The sequence below is a fragment of the Myxocyprinus asiaticus genome, chromosome 3 (genome assembly GCF_019703515.2).
Source record: "Myxocyprinus asiaticus isolate MX2 ecotype Aquarium Trade chromosome 3, UBuf_Myxa_2, whole genome shotgun sequence".
Classification (NCBI taxonomy): Eukaryota; Metazoa; Chordata; class Actinopteri; order Cypriniformes; family Catostomidae; genus Myxocyprinus; species Myxocyprinus asiaticus.
In genome coordinates this window covers 54,439,486-54,464,920 of record NC_059346.1, presented here as the reverse complement: position 1 = coordinate 54,464,920, position 25,435 = coordinate 54,439,486, and the positions used below count along the sequence as shown (strand labels likewise).

The window sequence follows — 25,435 nt, the reverse complement described above, 5'->3', positions numbered from 1 at the left end:
TAATGTTTAAAAAAAATAAAATAATTATTATTTTTGTTGTTCGTAAAATCCAAGTCAAATAACATAGCTCTTCCATCCCCCCCAAACAAACCAAATGTATAAAACAAACAAAAAAAAAATAATAATAATATACACAAAATATAAAAAAATACCTTACAAAAAGACAACTCACAAAAAAACATATAAGAAAAAAATAAATAAAAATTGTTCAAAATTATTTAGCTGCAGTTTTAAAGAAAAGAAAATGTTTTCTGTTTATACAAATATCATTCATAACTTATACAAAATAAGCAATTTTCAAGTCGCTTAAAACGCGTAAGTAGTCTGTTTTGTTTTTTAAGACGCACCGATATAAATAATTATTTTTTATTTTTTAAATTTATTTTTTTTTAGTTTTGTTGCAAATATTTTTGGTTTAAAATTGTATGTCAAAGTTGTCATTTGTAAGCGGGTTTCAATAAATGTGTATATTTGTAAAATGTTGTATTTAAATATCTCAATAAAATAAAAGTCTAACGGAAACCGTCGTTCTGAAGCGTCTCGAGCGTACGCATGGAAACTGGAGTTCGACTTGATCCGAACCGCTTCTGGAATGTTTTCTAAAGTTACTCCCTCTGCAGATCTGCACCCGTTAAAGAGTGACGCTCAGTAATTCAAGCAAGAGTTTGATTCAGAAGGGGCAGCCAGCCACCCGTCTGTCCTGTTAAGCTGTATGAACGGCTTTTAGTTGGTCAAATAGTGGGCCTTTTTTGAGCTAGCCAGCTAATCAGAATGACCCAGCAAGGAGCTGCGCTACAAACTTACAACAATGAACTTGTCAAGTGTAAGTAGTTATCGATACATTTTTCTTAAAGGAGCTTTGGTTTGCTTTTGATGTTGCCATTTTCATATATATAAACTTGTCATAAGTAGAAGGAACTTTAAGGACACAACTAGCTTGTTTTAATCTCATTTGACAGGAATAGAGTTGCAGTTTGTTAGATTCTTACTAATTGAAAGCCTAAAGCAGCTTAATGTATACTAGTAAGGAAAATGTATGTGTGTGTGTGTGTGTGTGTGTGTGTGTGTGTGTGTGTGTATATATATATATATATATATATATATATATATATATATATACACACACACACACATACAGTTGAAGTCAGAAATTTACATACACTTAGGCTTAAGTCATTAAAACAATTTTTTTTTAAATTTATATATTTATTTATTTTTATACAATTTCACAGATTTAATATCAGCAATCTATAGTTTTGGCAAGTCATTAGGACATCTACTTTGTGCATGACATGAGTAATTTTTCCAACAATTGTTTACAGACAAATTGTTTAAATTTTAATTGACTATATCACAATTCCTGAGGTGTACCTGAGGATGTATTTTAAGGCCTACCTTCAAACTCCATGCCTCTTTGCTTGACATCATGGGAAAATCAAAAGAAATTAGCCAAGACCTCAGAAAAAAATAAATAAATTGTGGACCTCCACAAGTCTGGTTCATCCTTGGGAGCAATTTCCAAACACCTGAAGTACCACGTTCATCTGTACAAACAATAGTATGCAAGTATAAACACCATGGGACCACGCAGCCATCATACCGCTCGGGAAGGAGATGCATTCTGTCTCCTAGAGATGAACGTAGTTTGGTGTGAAAAGTGTAAATAAATCCCAGAACAACAGCAAAGGACCTTGTGAAGATGCTGGAGGAAACAGGTAGACAAGTATCTATATCCACAGTAAAAACAAGTCCTATATCGACATAATCTGAAAGGCTGCTCAGCAAAGAAGAAGCCACTGCTCCAAAACCGCCATAAAAAAGCCAGACTACATTTTGCAAGTGCACATGGGGACAAAGATCTTACTTTTTGGAGAAATGTCCTCTGGTTTGATAAAACAAAAATTGATCTGTTTGGCCTTAATGACCATAGTTATGTTTGGAGGAAAAAGGGTGAGGCTTGCAAGCCAAAGAACACCATCCCAACCATGAAGCATGGGGGTGGCAGCATCATGTTGTGGGGGTGCTTTGCTGCAGGAGGGACTGGTGCACTTCACAAAATAGATGGCATCATGAGGAAGGAAAATGATGTGGAAGGAAAATGATGTGGATATATTGAAGCAACATCTCAAGACATCATCCAGGAAGTTAAAGCTTGGTCGCAAATGGGTCTTCCAAATGGACAATGACCTCAAGCATACCTCCTAAATTGTGGCAAAATGGGTAGAGTCACATGTGGTGACCTCCTTGTGGTCGCTATAATGTGGTTCTCACTCTCGGTGTGGCATGTGGTGAGTTGTGCGTGGATGCTGCGGAGAATTGCGTGAGCCTCCACACGTGCAAGGTCTCCGCGGTAACGCGCTCAACAAGCCACATGATAAGATGCGTGGATTGACGTCTCAGACACAGAGGCAACTGAGATTCGTCCTTCACCCGGATTGAGGCGAGTCACTACGCCACCACGAGGACTTGGAGTGCATTGGGAATTGGGCATGCCAAATTGGGGAGAAAAAAAGAAAGAAAGTTAAAGTGCAAAGAGTTTGCTGAAATGTTTGCTATTTGTATTCAGTATTGTCTATTAGTTAGTTATTGGTTATTTCATTGTAAGTCATCAACTTTTCTCTTTTACTGTTCTCTTTTAGGCTAATAACTTAATTTCTCTCAGTTTCAAAAATACATCTGTTTTCAGTAAATTATATTAAAATGTCAACTGAGCTCTAATAGTGATTTCTGCCCTGTATCCAAATCAAAATATCTGACCGTAAAAGTTTGACACTGCAGAACATGCATTGTGCATTTCTGCATATAGCCTCACTTTCAGTTGCATGAATCAGCAGGAGAACATGCTGAATAGGCCCTTTTCTGCAACTTATACACACTCCCTCTCAGCTATCATAACATGAATGTAAATAACTATTATATGCATATGCCTGGATCTGTCTTTTAATTTTGAAAAAGAATCAACATACAAGTGCCTCTTATCTGCAGGTATAGAGGAGCTGTGCTCTAAAAGAGAAGATCTGAACAGGCTGATACAGCAGGAGGAAGCAGAAAAAGCTCGTCTGCAGCATGATGTTCGTGTGCTGACGGAGAAGTTGAGTCGTGTGAATGAGAGCCTGGCACGCCGCCTCAGTGCCCGTGCTGAATTTGACCGCACCATCGCTGAGACAGATGCTGCATACATGAAGGTAAGCAGGCACAGTTATTGGGTAATGCAGGTTAAATATCAGCTTAATATTGTCAATATATTTAATTTCGTAATTCAAGTATTGGACGATTAATCAGCTAGGACAATATATCAGTCTGAGTCTATCACTACTTATCCGATTAGATGTGAATCAAGTGGCATCACTTAATGATCTAACAGAGATCTAGTCTAGTAGTGAAAGTGTTTTTAAATAACGTTGCCTGTGTGTAGACACCTACAGAGCCCCTTAAAGGACAACTATTTTTAAAAATAGTTTTGCCTTCCCTCGCAATAAGTTTTGCACTCCACCACAATTGTTTTAGTTCCCTCGCAATTAGGTTTGCGTGCCCTCGCAATTAGGTTTGCGTGCCCTCGCCAGCAATAAGGTTTGCGTGCCCTCGCCAGCAATAAGGTTTGCGTTCCCTCGCCAGCGATAAGGTTTGCGTGACTTCGCAATTGTTTTAGATCCCTCACTATAAAGTTTGCGTTCCCTTGCAATAAAGTTTGCATTCAAAAAAAAGTTTTTTCAAAATGTTATTTGGTAGGAACAAAATTTATACTTGCTTTTGATTAAGGCCCCAGCATACTTTCTGCAAAATCGAATAAAAAATGTGTGTGAGGTCATTTAGAACAAAATCTGGCCAAAAAGAAGGGGTTTTTGAGTTTGTTTCGGTGATACGTAACAGCTCAATAGGGCATCATATCTAACAATACTCTCCACATCATTGCTAGGTATGACCTTGAGCTCCACCTTCTTTGAGACCGGCAGCTAATTACCATTCAGTTAGTTAAGATCAGTCAACATAAACACACCGGCGTGCAGAGTTATCAAGCTGGTGCAAATTTACCTACATCTGTATGATTGTTTGCATAGAGACATTTTCCAAGAACATGTCATGCAGTTTTTTTTATTTATTTTTTTTAATCTACAAAAGAGATCAAATCTACTCAAACTCTTATACGCCAATCTTTGCTCTAAACACAAACAGTGTTCGCAAACAGTATTTCGTTGCTCAGCTGTTTCAGACGTCTTTTTGGCTCTGAGCGAAGTACTTTTCCATAAGTGTGCTGGGGCCTTTACGTGTAAATCATGCGCAAGACATCTGAACGTTTTGTATTCTTTCAGGCAAACTGCCATGACTAAATTTAAAAAAAAAAAAACATTAAAAAATTTAATTATTGAATGAGTGAAATTAACCTTAATAAATAACATAGTACATTAGTAAAAAAAGAAATGTTTTTCTTTTTTTAAAACATAAACCAAATTGAAAATGTTTCTTTTAATGCTTGCGTTTACTGTTTCAAAGTATAGTTTGTTACCAGCTCTGCTTGATAAATGTAATCTAGTTTTTCCAGCAGAAGTGCTTGGCATGGGTGAAAAAGTCTTGGGAAGATGCAGTTTGTGTTTGGTTTTCTCAAAAAATTAATACCCTCTAACACAGTGGTTCTTAACCCTGTTCCTGGAGCCCCCCAACACTACACATTTTAGATATCTCCCTAATCGAACCTGATTCAACTCATCAGCTTGTTAGTGGAGACTCCAAGACCTGAATTGGGTGTGTCAGAAAAGGGAGATATACAAAATGTGCAGTGTTGCGGGGGCTCCAGGAACAGGGTTGAGAACCACTACACTAACATGACTTGCTTAAAGTTTCTTCATTTGATATGAGCACTATCATTTGAGGTTTCACTAATTAGTATAGGCATCAATAAAACACATTCAGTTGATAGCGTATAGTCTCGGTTTATGCTGTTAAACCTATAAATTAAAACATGTCGTGGGCAGGTACGTACACAATACAACGGAAGAAATAGAAAAAGAACTGTCATAGCTTGCAAATCTTTTATTAGCTCACGAGCGTGGATTATGATAATTGTAAATGTAATTTTTTCCCCATTCTGATGGTTGATGTGAACATTAACTGAAGCTCCTGACCCGTATCTGAATGATTTTATACATTACACTGCTGCCACACGATTGGCTGATTAGATAATCGCATGAATAAGTAGATGTACAGGTGTACCTAATAAAGTGGCCGGTGAGTATACTGTATATACGGAAGCCATTATGTATTTTTAAGAAAATTAACCAAGGTTTCACTGTAGTAACCATGTTTTTTTGGGTAGAAAACCATGATTTTTAAAAAGTAAAACCACTGAAAAATGTTGTGGTTACCATTTTGGAAAATATATTCCCTCCATGTCTTCTGAGGGGCTCCATAGACACCCGCCTTCATGTCAGACTAATTAAACTAAACAATGACTCAAGTCAACAAAACAAGAAGGGCAATATGCAGAGGTTAGTTATGTAAATACAATTTGGGTTGTCGTTTAAATATAATTTTTTTGGTGTAGCCAAACTGCTATACTCCATTAGACTCCATGCTCTTATGTATTATTATGTAATTAAGTATTTATTAACTAATCCCACCCTTTCTGTCTCTTTCAGATACTTGAAAGTTCTCAGACACTTTTGAGTGTTTTGAAGAAGGAGACAGGGAATCTGACCAAAGCCACTGAACCAAGAAGTAACAAAGATCATTGAATAATGCTGAATGTTCTCGTTCAATTTATCTGTACGCTGTTCATCTATTTTCTCACTTTTCCCCCTTTTACCTGTAGTGTTCCGCTTTGTAATCACCACACATCAACATCAGAAGTTAACTTTTCATTCCTGTCAGAAAACCCTGTATGTAAAGTGTACAGATTTGTAATGTTTTGATATGAATTGGTGTTTAAAATGATACTTTTATTTAAATGAAATGTTTTAATAAAGATAACTGAATTGATTGAATTTATTTTTGGGCTATGTATGATTTCTTTTTTCATAAAGGATACTCGAGATCAAATATGAACATCCTTTAGCCTTCATCTGTTTATTGAACATTTCCTTGTATTTGTTTCTGATATTGATTTTGAAGAATCCATCAAACAAATTGTACATTTAATATTCTCTTGATGCAGAAAACAGAACGTTTTGACATACAGTATAATAACTTACACCAGAGCAATGAGCAGCTTGAGGGTTGGCTGGAGTTACAGGAACTAATGAAGCACCTGAAGTCGCATTACTTAAGACACAAAAGCAATAGTTCCCAACCCTCTAAGCTTATAATTTACATCCCTCAAGAATATTTCATGTTTGCTTAGGATATTGTAGATGTAGACTGAGTTGGTAAGCCGAGTACTAAAGTGACATACAGTAAACTGTGTTACTAGAATCATGTAAGATTTGGTGGAACACTTGGTGAAATAGCCTTATTTAAAGTCCCTCTCTTAAAGGTGGGCGTATCATTCTTTTTGTTTTTTGATACTTGCTTCATCCCAGCTTAATATGCAGAATCAACTATACGTAAGCCATTTCCCCAATACGTTCGATAATTTCCCCAAAAAGTGTAAACAGCCACAGCTTTATCAAAACGGTACTGTTAACCAGCTCAACCAATGGCATGATTTTGGGGCGGGACTAACGGTTTATTTAACCAATGGCAGGCAGGAGTGTTCAGGAAATCTGTTTGCAATTCCATTTGGTGATGTTTAGTGGCACAGAAATGACACACTTCATCTTTAAATAAAATTTGCATCGTTAATCGAAGAAAAACATTTAAAGAAATGGAAAATATTAATGGGCAGTTCTGGTCTGCACTTCGTATATCTCAATAGACAGCTTTTGGTTTGTGTTAAAATCACAATATGCAAGTCATAAAAGCTGAAAAGTTGTGAGGACAGAAAAGTTTTAGATTCCTAAAAAGCATTATTCCAACCCAGAGAGAACTGAAGTGCAAGGTTTCAAGCATGATGGCAAAAGGTGCAAAATAAAGCAAAAACAGACGCATGGACTGAGATGCAAGTTGTCCAAACAAACCAAAAGTAACTTTGTACATATTAAAGAATCCAAAAAATAATCCCGGACTAAAATGGACAAAAAAATATTAAAAACTGATACAAGATGCATGAAATAAATTATGAAAACTTCATCCCGGAGTGTACAAACTATACATCAATACTGGTCGGAGAGGCTTAATAGACGAGTGATCAGATATGCTGTAGTCAGTTTACGGATATGACACACTCGAGTCAGTTGGCATTGCGTGTATGTAGTCAATCTCTGTTTTGCACACACACACGGCCCATGCATACAGCGTGCACACTCACAAACCCACTAAATAATGTTCCCTTCATGACACACTGAGTGCTCCATTTCGTACATCGCAAGGATGACAAGTTCAAAACACGGTTATAAACTAAAGCACGATTACTGACAAACTAATGCATTAGTTGGTTGGTAACACCACAATATAAGAAATTATATTTTACTTCAAGCCCAAAGCCTGAAACCCAACACATTTTGTATTTTTTTTTTGTTTTTTGTTTTTTTGCCATGATACATGGTAGTATTTCTCGTACTGTCTTCATGCTGATTTAAATCAAAATTTTGTATGGCAGTAATTTGTTTAATGCAGTAAAAATTGAGACCCGAATAATGGAAATTACTAAACATTTGGATTCATTACGGTAATAAGAATATTCTTAATTGTCATTAAATGTCACATTTCATTTTCTATATGCAAATTATCATTTCAAAATTTGTTCTTTTTGTTTTGGAATTTAGAATATTTTGAATCTCCATTTTCTCAATGGTGATTATCATTATAGTCTCATTACTATAATACAGTCATTTTTAATGTATTAAATCTGCAAAAAAGCAGTCAAAAATAATACTACCATGATAAACATATACTCAACGACTGACCATTTTTTTTTAACACGGGTAATGAGAATGCATTTTTTGCTGCATTACAGTAATTCCAATTTGGGAGGAAAATGGGTTGTCATGCAAATAATGTTCAATATAATTTCAGATTCGTTTTTCTATTGATTTTGGGGTGAAATATGATCTGGACATGTTTTTTGAGAGATTCACTGCATAACTCTTGACACTGCATGTTTGTAGTTGCATTTCGGTGATCCAGATAATAACCAAATTTGATCACATTTTAGTTTAAGTGATCAATCAAGTTCTATTACCATGAAAACCAATGCAAAATGAATGTGCTTACCAATTCACCAATTAAGAGCGGTTTCTAAAAATTGATCATGTTGCTAGAATACAGTGTTTCAGCTGTATATGTTATAGAGGGTGCTGTTGTGCATCAGAAACGTCTACCATCTTAAACGAAATACAGACATACAATAGAAACACACGAAACAAAAGGTGAAGGAATTATACAGTTCGGAAGCCTTGTCAATAAAGACCTACACATGCACATACAAAAACATCACAACGAACGAGGATTGTGGCACCCTTTCACCAATCATACATACAAACATCACTTTTTTTGCTTTCATTTTTTGTTGCTTTACCCATATATTGTCCTCTTTGTAGATTCCCATTAAGTTTCTCCATTTTAAGGACAGTCAAAGTCATCTATGCCTTTTCGGAATTTGGTCACTTTCATAAGGTGAGGATTACATACATAGCGCAAGACAGTGACCGAGAGTGTGGAATACCTAGATGGAATGGCTGTTCAAGCCATTTTCCATGTTAACATAGTCTATCACAATCACAGTCCATGGCAACTGGAGGTCAAATGAGTGAATGATAAATCCACTGTGTATATCAATGATGACAACAGTCCTGCTGTGAATGTTGATGGCGTGTGAACGTGGAATACGCAATGGTTGTTGATGTTGACGTGCTGGTTGCTACTGGTCCCATTGTTCTGGAAGTCGTGTTTGTTTGTATTTAGGCTGGTGCGTGTGGACAGGCAGTGGTTGGTCCCGGATCTTCCAGACGTCTGAAAGATTTAGAAGTAGAGGGCTGGTTCACTGCTGAAGTCTGACAGAGAGGAGCTATCAGCAGGTGTCAGCTAAGAAAAAGAAGGATATATAGTTAACCAAAAGGAGCAGCTTCCCATGTGTATTTTCGTGTTTATTTAGTAGGGCTGAGAAACTAAATAAAACAATTTTCACATTAATAATACCAACATTTGAATTATATAAAAATTGTATTCAAATTTTAAAAGGCATTATTTCTGTTAGAGGTTTTAAAATTGACATTGTCCTAAAAGTGCTGTCACAATTACCTTTGCACAGCGAAATTTCGCGGGCGAAATACAGTAATTTCAATGGGAATCCGCATTTTGCGCAATGGACTTCCGGTGGCAAAGAATTTCCATGGAATTCAAGTTTGGTGAACTTTGACAGGCGAATACACCACGTTGACCAACAGGAAGTTGCTTAGTTTGGCAGTGACCTCTGTGTGGGCGAAACTTCATACACAGCTACACCGAATATTCACAATGGACAAGGATGTCATTTCAGCGGCTAGTTTCTTTTTAACTTCACTCTTCCAGAGTATAAACTACAGCATTAAAAAGAGGCTGCTTGGCAATTCGTTTTTTGCTCACAAGCACTCAACATCCGCCCACGCCTTCTTTGCCCGCAGAATTTCGGAGAAGGATATAGCTGTAGCCAGAGCTCCAAAAAGGGGCGGGAGCTCCTAACCGCCAGCAAAGATATAGGGAGCCCCTAACCTTACACTTTTACCTAACCTTAACCGTGAGTGGAAGTGACGCCCCCTTTTGGAGTTGGCACAACCCCCTTTTGGAGTAACCTCGCCCCCTTCTGGAGTAACTCCACCCTCTTTTAGAGATTCTGCCCCCCATTCAGAGGTCTCTGGCCTGCAGCTATACCTACTTGCGGAATTTCGGCGTGCAAAGGTAAATGTGACCGCACTTTTAGTCCACAAGGGGGCACAATGTATACATACAGTATTAACCAAACATAACCGTGCAATATCGTTTATTGCAAAGAACATACCTAGCAAAAGCTCACTCCATTTTAAACTTAGGTGCATAAAATAAGTGCCAGTTCATATTCTGAAATCTTAAGTAAGACAGTTCTATGTTAACTTTTTTGCATGCCATATCAGTTCCATTGTACTAATGCAGTACTCAGGTTGTATGTATGATAGTAGTGGTATTTGGTTGAACTCGGTTTAGAAGCAGCATTTGGAGATCATAATCTACCTCACCGCTGTAATGGCACATATCTCAGCCCAGTGCTGCAACAGTGGCTGTTCAAACAGGACGCAAGATGGAGCGCAACAGAATGGAACAGAACGTGGGATCTCAAGACATGCTTTTCCAATCTGAATTCCTTTCAACTTGCTTAGAGGCCGTTCAGGCCAATTGCATTCTTGCACCAAAAAAAGATATATGCAGCGCAACACATATAACAGAACACAGGTGTCTCGAGATATGCTTTTTCAAATTTTTTACCTTACATAGGGTCTAAAAGGCAGCACTTCTGCGTGAGATGCTGAAAAATAAGCTGGATGCAGCGCAAAGGTCAAAGACTTCCATCTAGTGCATGTTTACATAGAAAAACAATGGGAAAAGAGTGCAGCACTTCCAGCTTCGGCCACTGGGGGCAGTGATTGAAATTTTGCACAGACAGATTTCAGCAGCAGAACTTTCACCTTTTTGTCGCTGAATTCACAGTGCAATCAGTCTGCACTGCACCACATTAACAGTACACCAGGTTTTACATTCATAGGCTTAATATTTGCATTTTGGATATGAACCCATAATTCATAACACATAATATATTGGGTATTATAATAGTAATTATAACTTATTACTAAATTCCAAAATCAATGCATTGAATTTTCATTGTCAAATGCATTTTTCCTTGTGTATGTCTTGTTATATCTTACCATGACCTCCTCTGTACACTGTGAGTTATCTTCCCCTCGGACAGCAGCGTCATCAAGTTTGTGTTCTTGCCAGGCATTAAACTCCACTGAGTGTTTGGGTGTGTAATTGGACAGATCTGAAGGCATGAGGAGAAACACATTAATCAATGTTCATACCCCCAGACTGAAAACAATCATTGCAAATGGTGTCCAAATATAGCATCTAAAATTATACTTTCCCTACATTAATTTAAGTTATAACATAAATTCTTGATTTAAAAAGTTCATGTCCAAGTTATTTGTAAACTACACAAATGTAGTAGAAGTAACACATTATTATTGACCAGCAGGTGTCATCCCTGATCAGTCTTAGCTATAGTGCTTAGTTGTAAAGCTCCTCATGTAGATGGTCTGCTCTTAACTGCTAAGAAATCCATAATTAACTCCAACCACTATAACAAGTATTTCTAAAATACAAAATGGGAATAAACTGTCTGAATAACTTCTATGGCTATATCATCAAGGCTTGTTCGCAGTGGCATACATTTCCACAAGATCTTGTTTTTAGCACTAAACAATAAACGAGCTTCTCATATAGCTTCTCATATATACTTTTATGTCCTTTTTTTAAGATTTAAAGGAATATTCCATGTTCAGTATAAGTTAAGCTCAATCGACAGCATTTGTGGCATAATGTTGATTACCATAAAAATCATTTTGACTTATCCCTCCTTTTCTTTTAAAAGAGCAAAATGGAGGTTACAGTAGCCACCAAATGAGGGCGTGCTAGTGCGTGCCAGGGCCAGTTGCACTCCCACTGTCACTTCTGGGGCTTCATTGTGCCTCCTTGGGGCTTTCTCAGGGCCAACCACAAATGGCCTTTGGCCCGCCGATTACCGTTGGGCCAAACAAGGCCAACCGGGTATTGAGGTAGGATCAATGTCAAAGGCGGAGTTTTGCCGAACTTCCCAGTTTGTGTATCCAGCGCACAACTGTACAGGTTCGGGAAAAAAAAAAAAGAATTAAAAAAAATACGGGCACAGTACAAATCCGTTAAAATGCCCAATGGACAAAGCTGTGCCCAGAGAAATTACTTTCCATGGTTTGGTGAACTTTCATAGACGGTGTGCTGGGACAATTTCCCGCTGTTAGTGGAGAGACCACTCGGGACACCATTGCAGTTACAGTCGGTGAGTTGTCAACGCTAAATTATCTTGCTGTTTACATACGATATAAACTCTCTATTCTAGATAACTAGATAACATGATACCTCAGCTTGAGCTTCCCTCTTGCTTGTGAAATGGGCGGGGTGTGTGACATTGGCACCGCAGCAGCGTATTGAAGGCAGGTTTTGGGGCAATGCTAAGGAGTTACTGGAACACAGATCGATTTTGGTCTCGCGGCTCGAGGTCAGAGGCTATTGACCCCAGCTGGCCAGTTGATAGCACTGGCTCGCACTGGCCCGATAGTGGAAAAGCTGCTAGTGAGGCACTTACAACAGAAGTGAGAGGCAACTGAGACTTGTCCTCCGCCACCCGGATTGAGGTGAGTAACCGCGCCATCACGAGGACCTACTAAGTAGTGGGAATTGGGCATTCTAAATTGGGGGGGAAAGGGTATAAAAAATAAAATAAAAAATCCTCTCCTTTTGTGTTCCAGATAAAAAATATCATTATATACAGATTTTGAACGACATGAGAGGAATGAGATAATTATGACTGAATTCTTATTTTTGAGTGATCTCTTTAATCAATTATAACTGAAATGAATTATATTAGTTTAATGTGAATGCATACATGCAAACACAAACAGTAACAAAGGGATATTTGGTTAAAGATAACAGCCATTTTATGATGCAGTGGTATGTCCCTATACTGTTCCACTACTTTTTTTCTACAATATATACTTTCCCATCAACTGTAAAGCATTTACTTTTAGTGTGTAGAAGATGTGTCCAAACTGGGATGCCATGAATGCTTAAACTTCACTAAATCAATTTCCAGCTCTCCTTGACCTATGTTTTCTAATCTATCCTTCTGTCTTTCATCTGTTCCTCTCATTCTATCCATTTCATGTCATTCTGCTTGTGTTACTCACCCGTACTGTTGTTGGACTGAGTGGATAAACTGGTGTAGCTGGGGCGGGGAATGCTTATCCTCCCACTGATGCCTCCATCATCTTCTCCTCCTTTCTCCTCTCCTTCCTCCTCCTCTCCACTGTCCCACACACTGCTCTCGGATGGGTATTCGAAAGTGCTCTGCAGGCTTGACTCGTTGAATGATATTTTCAGCTGTGGAGAAAATAAGAGAACAGCTTGTTAGTTTTTTACCTAACAAATTTTAATTTTTAGGTGAACTATTCCTTTAAGTGTTGGCCTTGGCATAACTTAATTATAAGTAAGTGTTCAGGCTAATGAAAAGCAAATATTATTAAAATTATTGGAACAAAAACAGAATATAACACTTTAGATCAAGTGACACAAGTCAAAACAAGCCTAAGTATAACTAGCTGGTTCATGGACGAAAACAAGTTTAGTCAGCCCCACTAGTTGCCCAAAAATAATTCAGCCCACAAATAATGTTTTGACATACACCGATCAGCCGCAACATTAAAACGACCTACCTAATATTGTGTAGGTCCCCCTTGTGCCACCAAAACAGCGGCAACCCGCCTCTCAGAACAGCATTCTGAGATGATATTCCTCTCACCACAATTGTACAGAGCGGTTATCTGAGTTACCGTAGACTTTGTCAGTTCGAACCAGTCTGGCCATTCTCTGTTGACCTCTCTCATCAACAAGGCATTTCCATCTGCAGAACTGCTGCTCACTGAAAGTTTTTGTTTTTGGCACCACTCGGAGTAAATTCTAGACTGTTGTGTGTAAAAATCTCAGGAGATCAGCAGTTACAGAAATACTCAAACCAGCCCGTCTGGCACCAACAATCATCCGTGCGATTACCTAATCAGCCAATCGTTTGGCAGCAGTGCAGTCCATAAAATCATGCAGATACGGGTCAGGAGCTTCAGTTAATGTTCATATCATCCATCAGAATGGGGAAAAAATGTTATCTCAGTAATTTCGACCGTGGCATGATTGTTGGTGCCAGATGGGCTGGTTTGAGTATTTCTGTAACTGCTGATCTCCTGGGATTTTTACACACAACAGTCCCCTAGAATTTACTCCGAATTGTGCCAAAAACAAAAAACATCCAGTGCGCGGAAGTTCTGTGGACGGATAAGCCTTATTGATGAGAGAGGTCAACAGAGAATGGCCGCGGGGCCTGGGTAGCTCAGTGAGTACTGACGCTGACTACCAACACTGGAGTTGCGAGTTCAGATCCAGGGTGTGCTGAGTGACTCCAAACTAAAATTGCAAACCCTAGCAAACCAAATTGGCCCGGTTGCTAGGGAGGGTAGAGTCACATGGGGTAACCTCCTCGTGGTTGCTATAATGTGGTTCTCTCTCTCGGAGGGGCGCGTGGCGAGTTGTGCGTGGATGCCGCGGAGAATAGCGTGGACCCCCACAAGTGCTACGTCTCTGCGGTAACACGCTCAACAAGCCATGTCATAAGATGCACGGATGCGCGTGGTGAGTTCCGCCACCCGGATTGAGGTGAGTCACTACGCCACCACGAGGATTTAGAGCGCATTGGGAACTGGACATTCCAAATTCCATAACTAAAATAAATAAATAAAATAAAATTAAAAAAACAGAGAATGGCCAGACTGGTTCGAACTGACAAAATCTACGGTAAGTCAGATAACCACTCTGTACAATTGTGGTGAGAAGAATCTAATCTCATAATGCTATTCTGAGATGCAGATTGGCGCTGTTTTGGCACGAGGGGGACCTCCACAATATTAGGCAGGTGGTTTTAATGTTGTGGCTGATCGGTGTATATGGCAATATGGCAGAATGTCTAAAAACCCTGACCAAAACAGGCACTTGTTTAGCAAATCTTTCCTGGACCTGTGCACTTATTTATATTTATCTGCACCAGGGATCTATGGTAACAAATGGAGGCACTTTTGAGTGTAGAGTATAGCCAATGCAAATGAAAGGGAAGTGGTTGGTGAAAAAACAATTATTATCAGGCAGTTTAGTTTCCTTATTACGTTATTTATTACTCTCTCTCCACTATGTCTTATTTGAGCTTAACCTGTTTTGACTATGTCTGATAATCGGTCGTGATCATAAAAACTGATATGTCATTTGAAGATGGAGAACCCTGAAATAAACCATAAATCAAAAACCATGATACCATATTCATGTACCATGGTCAGGGTTGGGAGGGTTACTTTTTTTTTTTTTTTTTTTTAAGTATTCTGCTACAGATTACAGAATACATGCTATAAAATGTCATTTGTAACTTATTCCATTAGATTACTCGAGGTCAGTAACGTAATAATACTTTGGATTACTTCTTCAGCAATGGCAGATTTTTTAACTTGTTTTGACTATCAACAAGTAAAAAAAATTACAAAAATACATTTCACAGTAAAAATACATTCTAGGATTTTTTTCTTTGTTGTAATATCAAAAAAAGTTATGCTCAAACGTGAATTTTCTTCATAGAATTCATTATAAAATGTAATCGCTCCTGGTAACAGATGCATGAAAATGCAAGAAATAGCATTTTAGCTTAGCATAAAGCTAAATGGTCACATGACAATTTACACAAGGTTAGCTATTTTTGCTGCTCCAAACTTCAAAATCCCACAGAGGGTACACAACGACATCCTTTTCTGATCGTATGTGGATTCTGTTCATAGAATGAGGAAGAAAATATATTATTTGTAGCTTTCTTTACGATGTTAAATGCTACATTGGTTAGCATTTCTTGTAAAAATAGCCTAACTGCATAAAAAACCTCGAGAAAGCATGTAATCGTGTATTTACTGGATTCATGTTTCATCTGTCAAAGCATTTGTAACTGTGTGAAAGCACTCGTATAAATGAAGCAAATCATAAGAGAGTGTTTCATCGCTGTGTGAATGAATCAGTGAACAAATCTGAATGACAGACAGAAAAAACATCATCTAGAGTTAATTCACTCCACTAAATAAATGTGACTTTTATTGTAGTAAGAGGTTTTTGTGGTGTTTGATATAACCTTGAACTATAGAAGTTGTGAAATGATTGCTTCATGTTCTATAATTAAGAAAAGGAATGAATAGGACAGATGAAACGTACTGCCATTAAAAGACAGTTACAATAATATATGGTTTGTCTGTATATGTAAAGCAAATCCCCATTGTCAGTGATTGTTTATATTTCACCTCCAGAGGCAGCGGTCATACTCTAGAACAGAGGTCGACCGATATGTTTTTTCAGGGCCGATACCGATCATTAGTACTCAAAGAGACTGATAACCGATATTTGAGGCCTATATACATTTGCAGTTAATATTTACATTTTAAATCAACAGTCAAAAAGTCTCTTAAGCACTGGGCAAGAATGAGGACATTGTGGCCTAAAGACAACCAAAGTAGCGGACTATGAGGGATCTTCTACTGTTTATATATTCATAGGAAAGTTACTGTATGGGGGTTCAAGGGTAACCCCTGAGAGAAAATGTAAGTAAAAGTCTTAATAAACCATTTTCATACCCCTGGAGATCGCTAGCTCGCTACTTCGAATCCCAGAGCATGCTGAGTGACTCCAGCCAGGTCTCCTTAGCAACCAAATTGGCCCGGTTGCTAGGGAGGGTAGAGTCACATGGGGTAAACTCCTCGTGGTCGCTATAATGTGGTTAGTTCTCGGTGGGGCGCGTGGTGAGTTGAGCGTGGTTGCCGCGGTGGATGGCGTGAAGCCTCCACACGCGCTCTGTCTCCGTGGCAACGCGCTCAACAAGCCACGTGATAAGATGCGTGGGTTGACGGTCTCAGACGCGGAGGCAACTGGGATTCGTCCTCTGCCACCCGGACCGAGGCGAATCACTACGCGACCATGAGGACTTAAAAGCACATTGGGAATTGGGCATTCCAAATTGGGAGAAAAAGGGATTTTTTTTTTTTTTTACCATTTTCATATTTTAAAATGCAAATCTACTAAAAACAAACAATTTACATCTAAATAGTGCAGTTTAAAAATACCGTTTGCTATCGTTAAGTATAACGATTTTTTTGATGAAGCGTTTTTCATCATAAGCAGAGAACTTTTCGGTTGTCTTTCTTGCCATCCATGACAGAGATGATGTAATCTCTGATTCATTTTCACAACATTTAAACAAAAATATCTGTTTATTATCAATAGGCTCGAAACATGTTGATTAATAAAGCTAATTTCAGACGAGAAAAAATCGTTTCTAGTCTAAAGGCGCTCTGGAACCACGATAAATTGTCCCGTCACAAACGTTGCATAGCTGAACCGTCGGAGTCATATCAGACACATGAAGATTGTTTCTGCTTCATTTTCGTTTTCTGCAGTGTATTTTAGAGAAGGATGCTCACTGTATTTCTCCGTTACAGTCTAGTGGCATTAAAATAACCGCCTCTGCAGCTCTACTGTGCAACGCATCATGTCACGGGCCAGAGGAGAAAGGCAACATGTGTGGAGCGCAAAAATGCATTAATGAAGTGTGTTCGGTGCTAGAGAAAAACATTCAAGGATATAGCGCTGAAAGATTAGTGCTATCTACACCCCGGAGCACTTGCAGTGTACACAGCTACGTTGTTGAAGTCTAGAAGCCCTGGCAACTAGAGGTCAACCGATAGTGGGTTTTGCCGATACTGACAACTAAGGTGATGGGAAAGGCAGATAACCGATTAATCGGCCGTTAAGTTTTCTAATTGATTAATAGAATGTAAATGGTGGGCAATTTCTTCACAAACTGTGGAAATCTATTTTGTTAGGTGATCTGGGCTCCAACATCTCTTCACAACTGATCTGAGACATCCGAAACACATTGGCAGCAGTGCAATAAGAGGAAAGACTGCAATAAGACTAACAAAAGCTGAGCTGTCTGAAACAAATCCAGTGAATTATGAATAAGACCCTTTAGAAGATGCTGTACCCCGTGTACACTGGTGGCAGTCACCTGACCAAACTACGTTCCCTGGTTTGTGTGTGTGTCAGATCTGTCCTAAATCCACTCTAATCTTCATCACATGTCCTTACTTAACAACAAACACACATATGCATACGAAGGCTATGAACATCTACACACCACACCCAGCAAAACAACCGGACAAAGGCCACATGCACTTGGCGTAATAAACATCAACTTATATTCCCTCAAACTGTTAATTATCTAATTGTTTACCAGCCTCATCATTCTGTTGAGATGAACTTTACATTCTTTCTATTTGGGGTCCCAGAGGCCCCAGTGCTCTATGTTTAAATATAAATATATGAATATATATTCATATATATAGAGAGATATTATTGAAGCTTTGTATCATAAAGCCAAGCAAGAACACATTTCAACATATACTAAATAACATGAATTAACAATGGACAATTATATATTTACTAATTAACATTAACCAACATTAAAAAATATTGTTAGTTCATGATGCTTAATCCATTTACTAATGTAATCAAATACAACCTTATTGCAAAGTGTTACTGATATGAGTCTCCTAATATCAGATAAAGACAGGAAGTGTTGCAATCAGTGGTTATTTATTCTGCTTACACGCTGTAGACTCAAAACTTGTTTCCATACCAACAATGTTTGTAAAAAAATGAAGTAACAATCGTGTGTTCATTTGGGAAATGTGCATATTATGAAAATAAATGCTCTTCGAAGACCTTTGACACTTGAGATATGTTCATTTTCAAAACATTCTCTCAAATTTCATTAGGGTTGAATGCAATAAAAGGTAATCACTCCAGCCATTCCTCTTTTAGTTGAGTGCTCTCTTCTCCTAATTTGTAAAATGTAGCCAAATCTACTGTTGTTATGTAACACAATGGGCACAGACTGGGTGTGTAGTCAAATCTGTCTTTTTCTATGACAAAATGACGCATGTAAGAACAAGACACCTCAAAGATGAACTCATGGGACTATATATACAGTGCTTCAGGAAACAAAAGGGACGATGTTATGCACCTCCAAAAAGTATTCACAACCCTGTTTCTGTTAAACCATAAAAAATATTTTATGGTGAAATACTTTTTCTACCTTTAATAACACAAATGCAAAAAAATAAATAATAATAATAATAATAATAATAATAATTTGACAAAATGTATTAAAAAAATATTTGTATTGAATAGACATTTTATTGTTTTATTTTTTTTCTACACAATATTGATATTTCTTATGTATGAATCAAAACAAAATGATAAAAATTACTTTATTAAATTAATTAGATTAAATAATTAAATTCATTCATAATCAAATTAATTATATTTTATCTGTCATTATTTTATTATGAATTCATTTTATTTTATTTTATTTGTCATTAATAGATTATGAATTATTGAATTGAATTAAATTAAATTGTTTTATTTTTGTACTTGTTTATTAATTACTATATTTTGAGGACTTCTACAAATATTTGATATTTCTTATGAATGAATCATAATGTACGAAATGATAAAAAAACATTAAATGAATTAGATGAAATAATTTGATTATGAATTCATTTAAAATTACATTTTGTTTGTGATTATTTAAGACCATTTATTTTCCATTTTATTATGCAAAATGAAAATAAATCAATTAATCAAAGGATCTAATTAAATGAAATAATTGTATTTTTATAATTTTTAATTAGTCACTATATTTTAAGAACTATATATTTTTTTTGATTATTTGATTATGAATTAATTAAATTTAGTGGTGGCTCAGCGGTTAAGGCTCTGGGTTACTGATCAGAAGGTCAGGGGTTCAAGCCCCAGTACTGCCAAGATGCCACTGTTGGGCCCTTGACCCTCTCCGCTCCAGGGGTGCCATATCATGGCTGACCCTGCACTCTGACCCCAGCTTAGCTGGGATATGTGAAAAAAAATTTCACTGTATATGTGCAATTATACAATTATTTTTTACTTTATGTTATTCTGATTATGAATTACTTTGATTTTAATTGTCATTATTTAAAACATGTATTTTTCCAAATTGAAATGCATTAAAATAGTTACATGACTGTCAATACATCTTACACAGTCCTTTAGCACCAATTAATGTCTTGCATCTTCTAGGGTTGCTCTCTTTGAGTTTTGCTCATTTAAATTTCCACCCTCTTAAATGCAAATTTGTTCCTGCTACAAAGTTGACAGCAATTTTCAGGGAATTATACTGATTTTCAAATGGATTCAAGTCTGGGCCCTTTCAGAATATTAACCTTCTTATTTTATGAGTCAGTCTTTTATAGATTTCTCTGTTTGTTTTAGGTCAATGTCCTGCTAGAAAATGAGTCTCACCCCAAGTGCAAATCTCTGGCTGAAAAAGGTTTCTTTACTGATTTGCCTGTATTTTGGCTATATCAATGTTGTCCATCATGACAACAAGCATTCCAGTCACGTCTACTTGAACTCAACTCTAAATCATGATGCTGCCACCACCATACTTGACGGAGAGATGAAGTTACCCAAGTGTTGAGCTGAATTTGGTTTATACTAAATATGCCCTTTGCTTTCAGGTTTTCTACCTTTTTTTCCACCTAACAACAACTAGAAGATCCACCAGCATCTCTTTGGTCTTCACTTATCTGATCTGATCGTCGTAGTTATCCATGCTGCATTCGAGTAATTGAACATCAGTGGGTTCAAAATACAGTTTTATTTTTTGAAAAGGGAATATCTAATAATTAGGCAATCTTAAGATTTTTATTTTTATTTTTTTTTATTGTAATAAAGGCATTTTCTGAAAATATGTATCTCAAATATTACATTAACAATGTAGATAATTCTACAGTCATGGGGTGGGGGTATCTAATTAGTATACAGTTTAATATAAATAGAATTAATTGTTGAATTAAAAGATTGTCAAAACAAAAGTACTTAATTTTTAACATCATTCTGAAGACATCCAAATACTTTAAAGCTGGGGGGAAAATCCCATTTAAATATCCTTTATTATGACAATGCAGCTGCAGGATGGGAAATAATTGAAGGGGGCAAATACTTTCTGACAGCACTGTACATTCTCTTATTAAATCAACTTTACATTCATTTTGAATTCCAGTTCTAATCTTAACATTAAAAAACACTTGTGGCCATTTTATCACTAGTTCCTGTAAACTAGCGCTGCAGAGGCATAATTCAGCCAAACTTTGAATAAGTCATTGGCAGTAACATGCAAAGTTTCCAGTATGGAGTTATTTGTCATTCTTGGCCTGTGCTGACACATTTCCTGAACATTCAGCCAGCGTTACACTTCTGAGCACAGCGTGAGTGCTGCCGGTTTCAACCACTTCCCTCAGTAGTTCACTAAAGCTATTCTAAAAAAAAATCTAAAAACGATTCATTGGTGTGAGAAAAAAAGACATATTCCATCCAAGCAAACCAATCAGTATACGGAAAAAATCAGAGCACACATTCTTCCTTTCCAACAATCCACCAACTTATATTTTGTTCTGTATGCCTATCAATGGCAATAGACTACACGCTTGAATTATTGAGAAAGAGTTTAACAGTTGTATTTTTCAGACCTTAAACTCCTTTTGACACACACACTTTCTGCTTTAACACACACACACACAGTTTTATGAACGTACAGGTCTTATGTAACAATAGACAATCTAATCCTGTTTGGTTTATCACAATGGTTTGCAAAGCTAGATGTGGATGAGATTTTAATAAATAATATTAATAATAATAATAATAATAATAATAATAATAATAATAATAAGGATATCAATTTCCAGAATTGCCAACATTTCAAAATTGAATGAAAATTTCCACATTAATTGTTTATTATTACTATTTTCCACATTTTCGATTGAAAGTGATCAAACAATTAAATATTTAATGCAAAGGGAACTTTGGGAATTATGTAGTGGCCAAAACAATGCAAACCAATTTCAACCAATTACTCAAAAAAATCGTTCACATTAACCTCGTGCGACCCACGTCCACATGCGTTGACTTTGAATTTTGGCTTCGCTATACACGACGCATGATTTAAACCAACTGAATACTGTTCACAAGACTCTAGACCAGCGTTCACCAATCAGCAGACCACGGTCTGGGTCCGGACCCAGGCTTGGCTCCATCCAGACCGCGAGACATCATGACAACTGTTGCCCTATTTTATCGTTTCTACAGTTTCTAATTGCACAACTCATCAACACACGCAGCTGTACACGCCACAAGCACTCAAAGGTGTGGACAGCGCTGATCTTTCAGCACTTTTTCCTTTAATAGCACCGAACGTGCTTCATTTTAACGCTTTCCCTCTCCGCCCGCCTGTCCTCTCTCCCCCGCAATAGATGTGAGGCGCCGCATGAGACGTGGTTATTTTAACAACAGGAGCGGAGACACAGTGATCAGCAATATAGATACTGACATCTCTTCACTAAAAATCTTCATGTGTCAAATATGACTCCTACGGTTTCAGCTAAGCCAGGTTTGTGACAGTACAAGTTAACGTGGTGCTACCGTGCCAGAGCGCATTTATAACCTTTTCTCCGTCTGAACTTAGCTTTATTAATCAGAATATTATGAGCCTTTCGTATTAAACAAACCGATCTTTGTTACGATTTTGTGAAAATGAATCAGAGATGTAATCATTTCCGGCATGATGGCAAGGAATGACAATGACAACTTTTTAATTAATAGTACGTTGTATAGTAGAGTTCTCTCTCTTATGATGAGAACGTTTTCGGTATTTAACAGTCAGCCCATTTAACTATAGCAAACAGTATTTTTAAGCTGCTCTGCTGTGATGTAAATTGTTTGATGTTAGCACATTTTTACTTTAGGTAAAATATCTTTTCTCAGTCAAAAAGCCATGTCCCATACATAGGTATCTGAATATACTAGTATAATAGTATTCTGAAATAAAATATTCAGACACAAAAACTGGACTGCTGTCATTCACCTTCAAAAAAAACAGTTGATCTTATATTTTAATATTCATGTCCAAGTACCCTCAACTAATGAACTTTCTGAAATATTTAATCCTTTGGTAGAAGGTCCGTAAGACCCCAGTACTCTGGCTGTCTCTGGGCCTCCAATGCCCTCATCCTTGCCCAGGGACTATTTTGACTTTTTAGGATTTTATTCTTTACTTTACCAAGTACTTTCGCTGCCAATGTGGACTTTTATAATAACTATTCCATAAAACAAATAAATTAACAAAAAAAGCAAATTTCTTACATCAGTTCATAGCCATACTGACTACTGACACCGTGTAAGTTATTATTATCTGGACCTTTGCTGGGAAGGAAATGCTGAGTCCGGACTTCTTGGAACATTAATTGAATACCCCTGCTCTAGACTGTCATTTAGGAGTTAAACATCTGCCGCACCGAGTCACGTGACACAACAACATGACATCGATTTCCATGAAGCACTTCTACGGGTGCAGAGCCAACAAAAGCACCTCTGGTAAGAAACCTCTCTACCTTGTTTCACTGAAACCTGTTTGGGTGTAAAGAGTAGCGTCTCTAGTTTCATTTGACATGGCGCTTTAAAAATTCATCCGACCAAAAGTTCAGTTTCAGGCTGCAGATGATGTTTGGACCACTCAACATGTTTGGCAGACATGGGACAATGATAATCAGTACATTGATTCAGAATTTATAATGCTAACTTAAATTTTAACATGGTTGGCAGTGATTGGATGATGCTGGCCAATACTTTGAACCAGCATTATTTATTCAGCTTTACAGAAAATCAGCTGTAATGTCTGCAAGGTCTCAAAAACATGAATATCCAACACTCCTGGTAACATAATAAACAATTTGATGGAAAAAATCTGACTTTCTATAGCTTTGTATTATTTAAAATGTCACAACTTGGTCCCGCTGTCCACATATGTGGACATACATTTATAAGAAAACAATTTGCATGTTTATTATGTGCTACTAGTTACAAACCAAAAAGGGAAATGCAAAATGCACACAGCAGTCACGCTCAGGTCTCAGGAGGTTAATGCTGCTAAATGCAAACTAAGGAGTCCAAATACCATGTGCTCATAGCCTACTTTTTTAACTATATTACATAAATGTACTTAAAGTTACACCAATATATTTTATGTTTAGAACTAAGTTTATATTATATAATTTATTACAGTTAATATTTTTTAATAAAATTAAATAATTAAATGACGCTTTCTGCCATAAACTACTAAAACTATTGTGTTTTTGAGTAAACATGTTGTTGTGTGCCTTGTGTATCCATTGACATCAATCATTTTAGCTCATTTTGCCTGTTACACAAGGGGAGACAGCATAACTAATGGGGAAGAATTAGCCAGAGACACTGTCCTCATTTGAACTAGGTTGAGATTGTATGTCAACACACACACACACACACACACACACACACACAAACGTTTATCAAGTTGTCGAAACGAGGACACACCATAGAGTCAGTCTTCTTTTGTTTCTATAAAGCCAAGCATAATTACTTAAGACTAACCCTAACACACACCCTGATCACAACCACAAAAGAAATCCTTTTGCACTATTTAAAACAATACTAATAAATACATTTTCCAAATGAAGATGTCTCAAATGTCCCCACAGACATGTTTTGTTGGATTAAGTTCACTTGTGGAGACACCTCTTTTTCCATACAATCAATGGTGTTTGAGGCTAATATTCTGCCTAACATCTCTTTTTGTCATTCAGAAAGTCATACTGGTTTGAAACAACATGTGTGTGTGTTCTCATTGAGGTGTAGGGCAACTGAGCAGATGCCTGATTACAGCTAATCTGCTGCTAGGTTGTTTAATATTAGAAATCCCTCAGCACTGTACAGCTGGTAAGACCTACAAATCATAAACACAAGCATGAATGGTTTCATTAGCATGTGAGGTGGACGATCCAGCCTGATTAACTTGTGTATTATTGTACCATCTTGGGGATTTAATCAGTTAAGTGTATATTAGTCAAAGCTGAATCATTTCAGCATACATTGCATCTTGCATTATAGTACATAAAGACTCATGCCTATTAGTGTTTGCATGTGTAGTTAACAAGTTTCTTTCACTCACTTGATCATGAGTGTTGTGGTTCTGCAAGATAACATTTTAATTGCTCATTCTCGAGATTTTATGAAGAAAATGTGAGTGGAGCTTACCTGTGCAAAGCTCTCTCCCACAAAGCTACAGTAGGATGTTGTAGGTGATTGGCAGTCTGGTTAAAGTAAAAATACCCTAATTTTTTCATGGGGGAATAGATTTTTAAAGATAACAAACCTAGACTGAAAAAAGGGAAAACGCAGGTTGTGCAATTTCCTAAATCATATAAATTGTTATCTACACAACAAAATTGTGTTTTTCTTCAAAACTTGTTTTCTTTGCTTTCAATTAATGTAATTTAAAATGTGCACTCTACTACTGTAGACTATATTATGTAGGGTAAATGTTTGCATGGGACTTGATGCAGAGATTAAAACTGTGGAAATGAAGTGTTATTTTAGGTACTTTAGG

At 37.1% G+C, this 25,435-nt stretch overlaps 2 protein-coding genes across 2 annotated transcripts in view; one reads left to right on the top strand and one right to left on the bottom strand.

Moving 5' to 3' along the window:
- Positions 1–530: 530 nt before the first annotated feature.
- On the top strand, positions 531–5,982 carry ssna1 (Sjogren syndrome nuclear autoantigen 1). Its single transcript, XM_051677424.1, has 3 exons — positions 531–823; positions 2,986–3,185; positions 5,634–5,982. The coding sequence occupies exons 1-3, from the start codon at positions 772–774 to the stop codon at positions 5,727–5,729; spliced, it is 348 nt and encodes a 115-aa protein (XP_051533384.1). The 5' UTR covers positions 531–771; the 3' UTR covers positions 5,730–5,982.
- LOC127428668 (taperin-like) overlaps positions 5,685–25,435 on the bottom strand; it is a 43,831-nt gene continuing 24,080 nt past the window's right edge. Inside the window, exons 2-4 of the mRNA XM_051677175.1 lie at positions 12,981–13,173; positions 10,905–11,020; positions 5,685–9,054 (exon numbers count right to left, since the gene is read on the bottom strand). Of these exons, the coding sequence (XP_051533135.1) occupies positions 8,992–9,054; positions 10,905–11,020; positions 12,981–13,173 (372 nt within the window). The 3' untranslated portion in view covers positions 5,685–8,991. The remainder of the gene's footprint in view (positions 9,055–10,904; positions 11,021–12,980; positions 13,174–25,435) is intronic.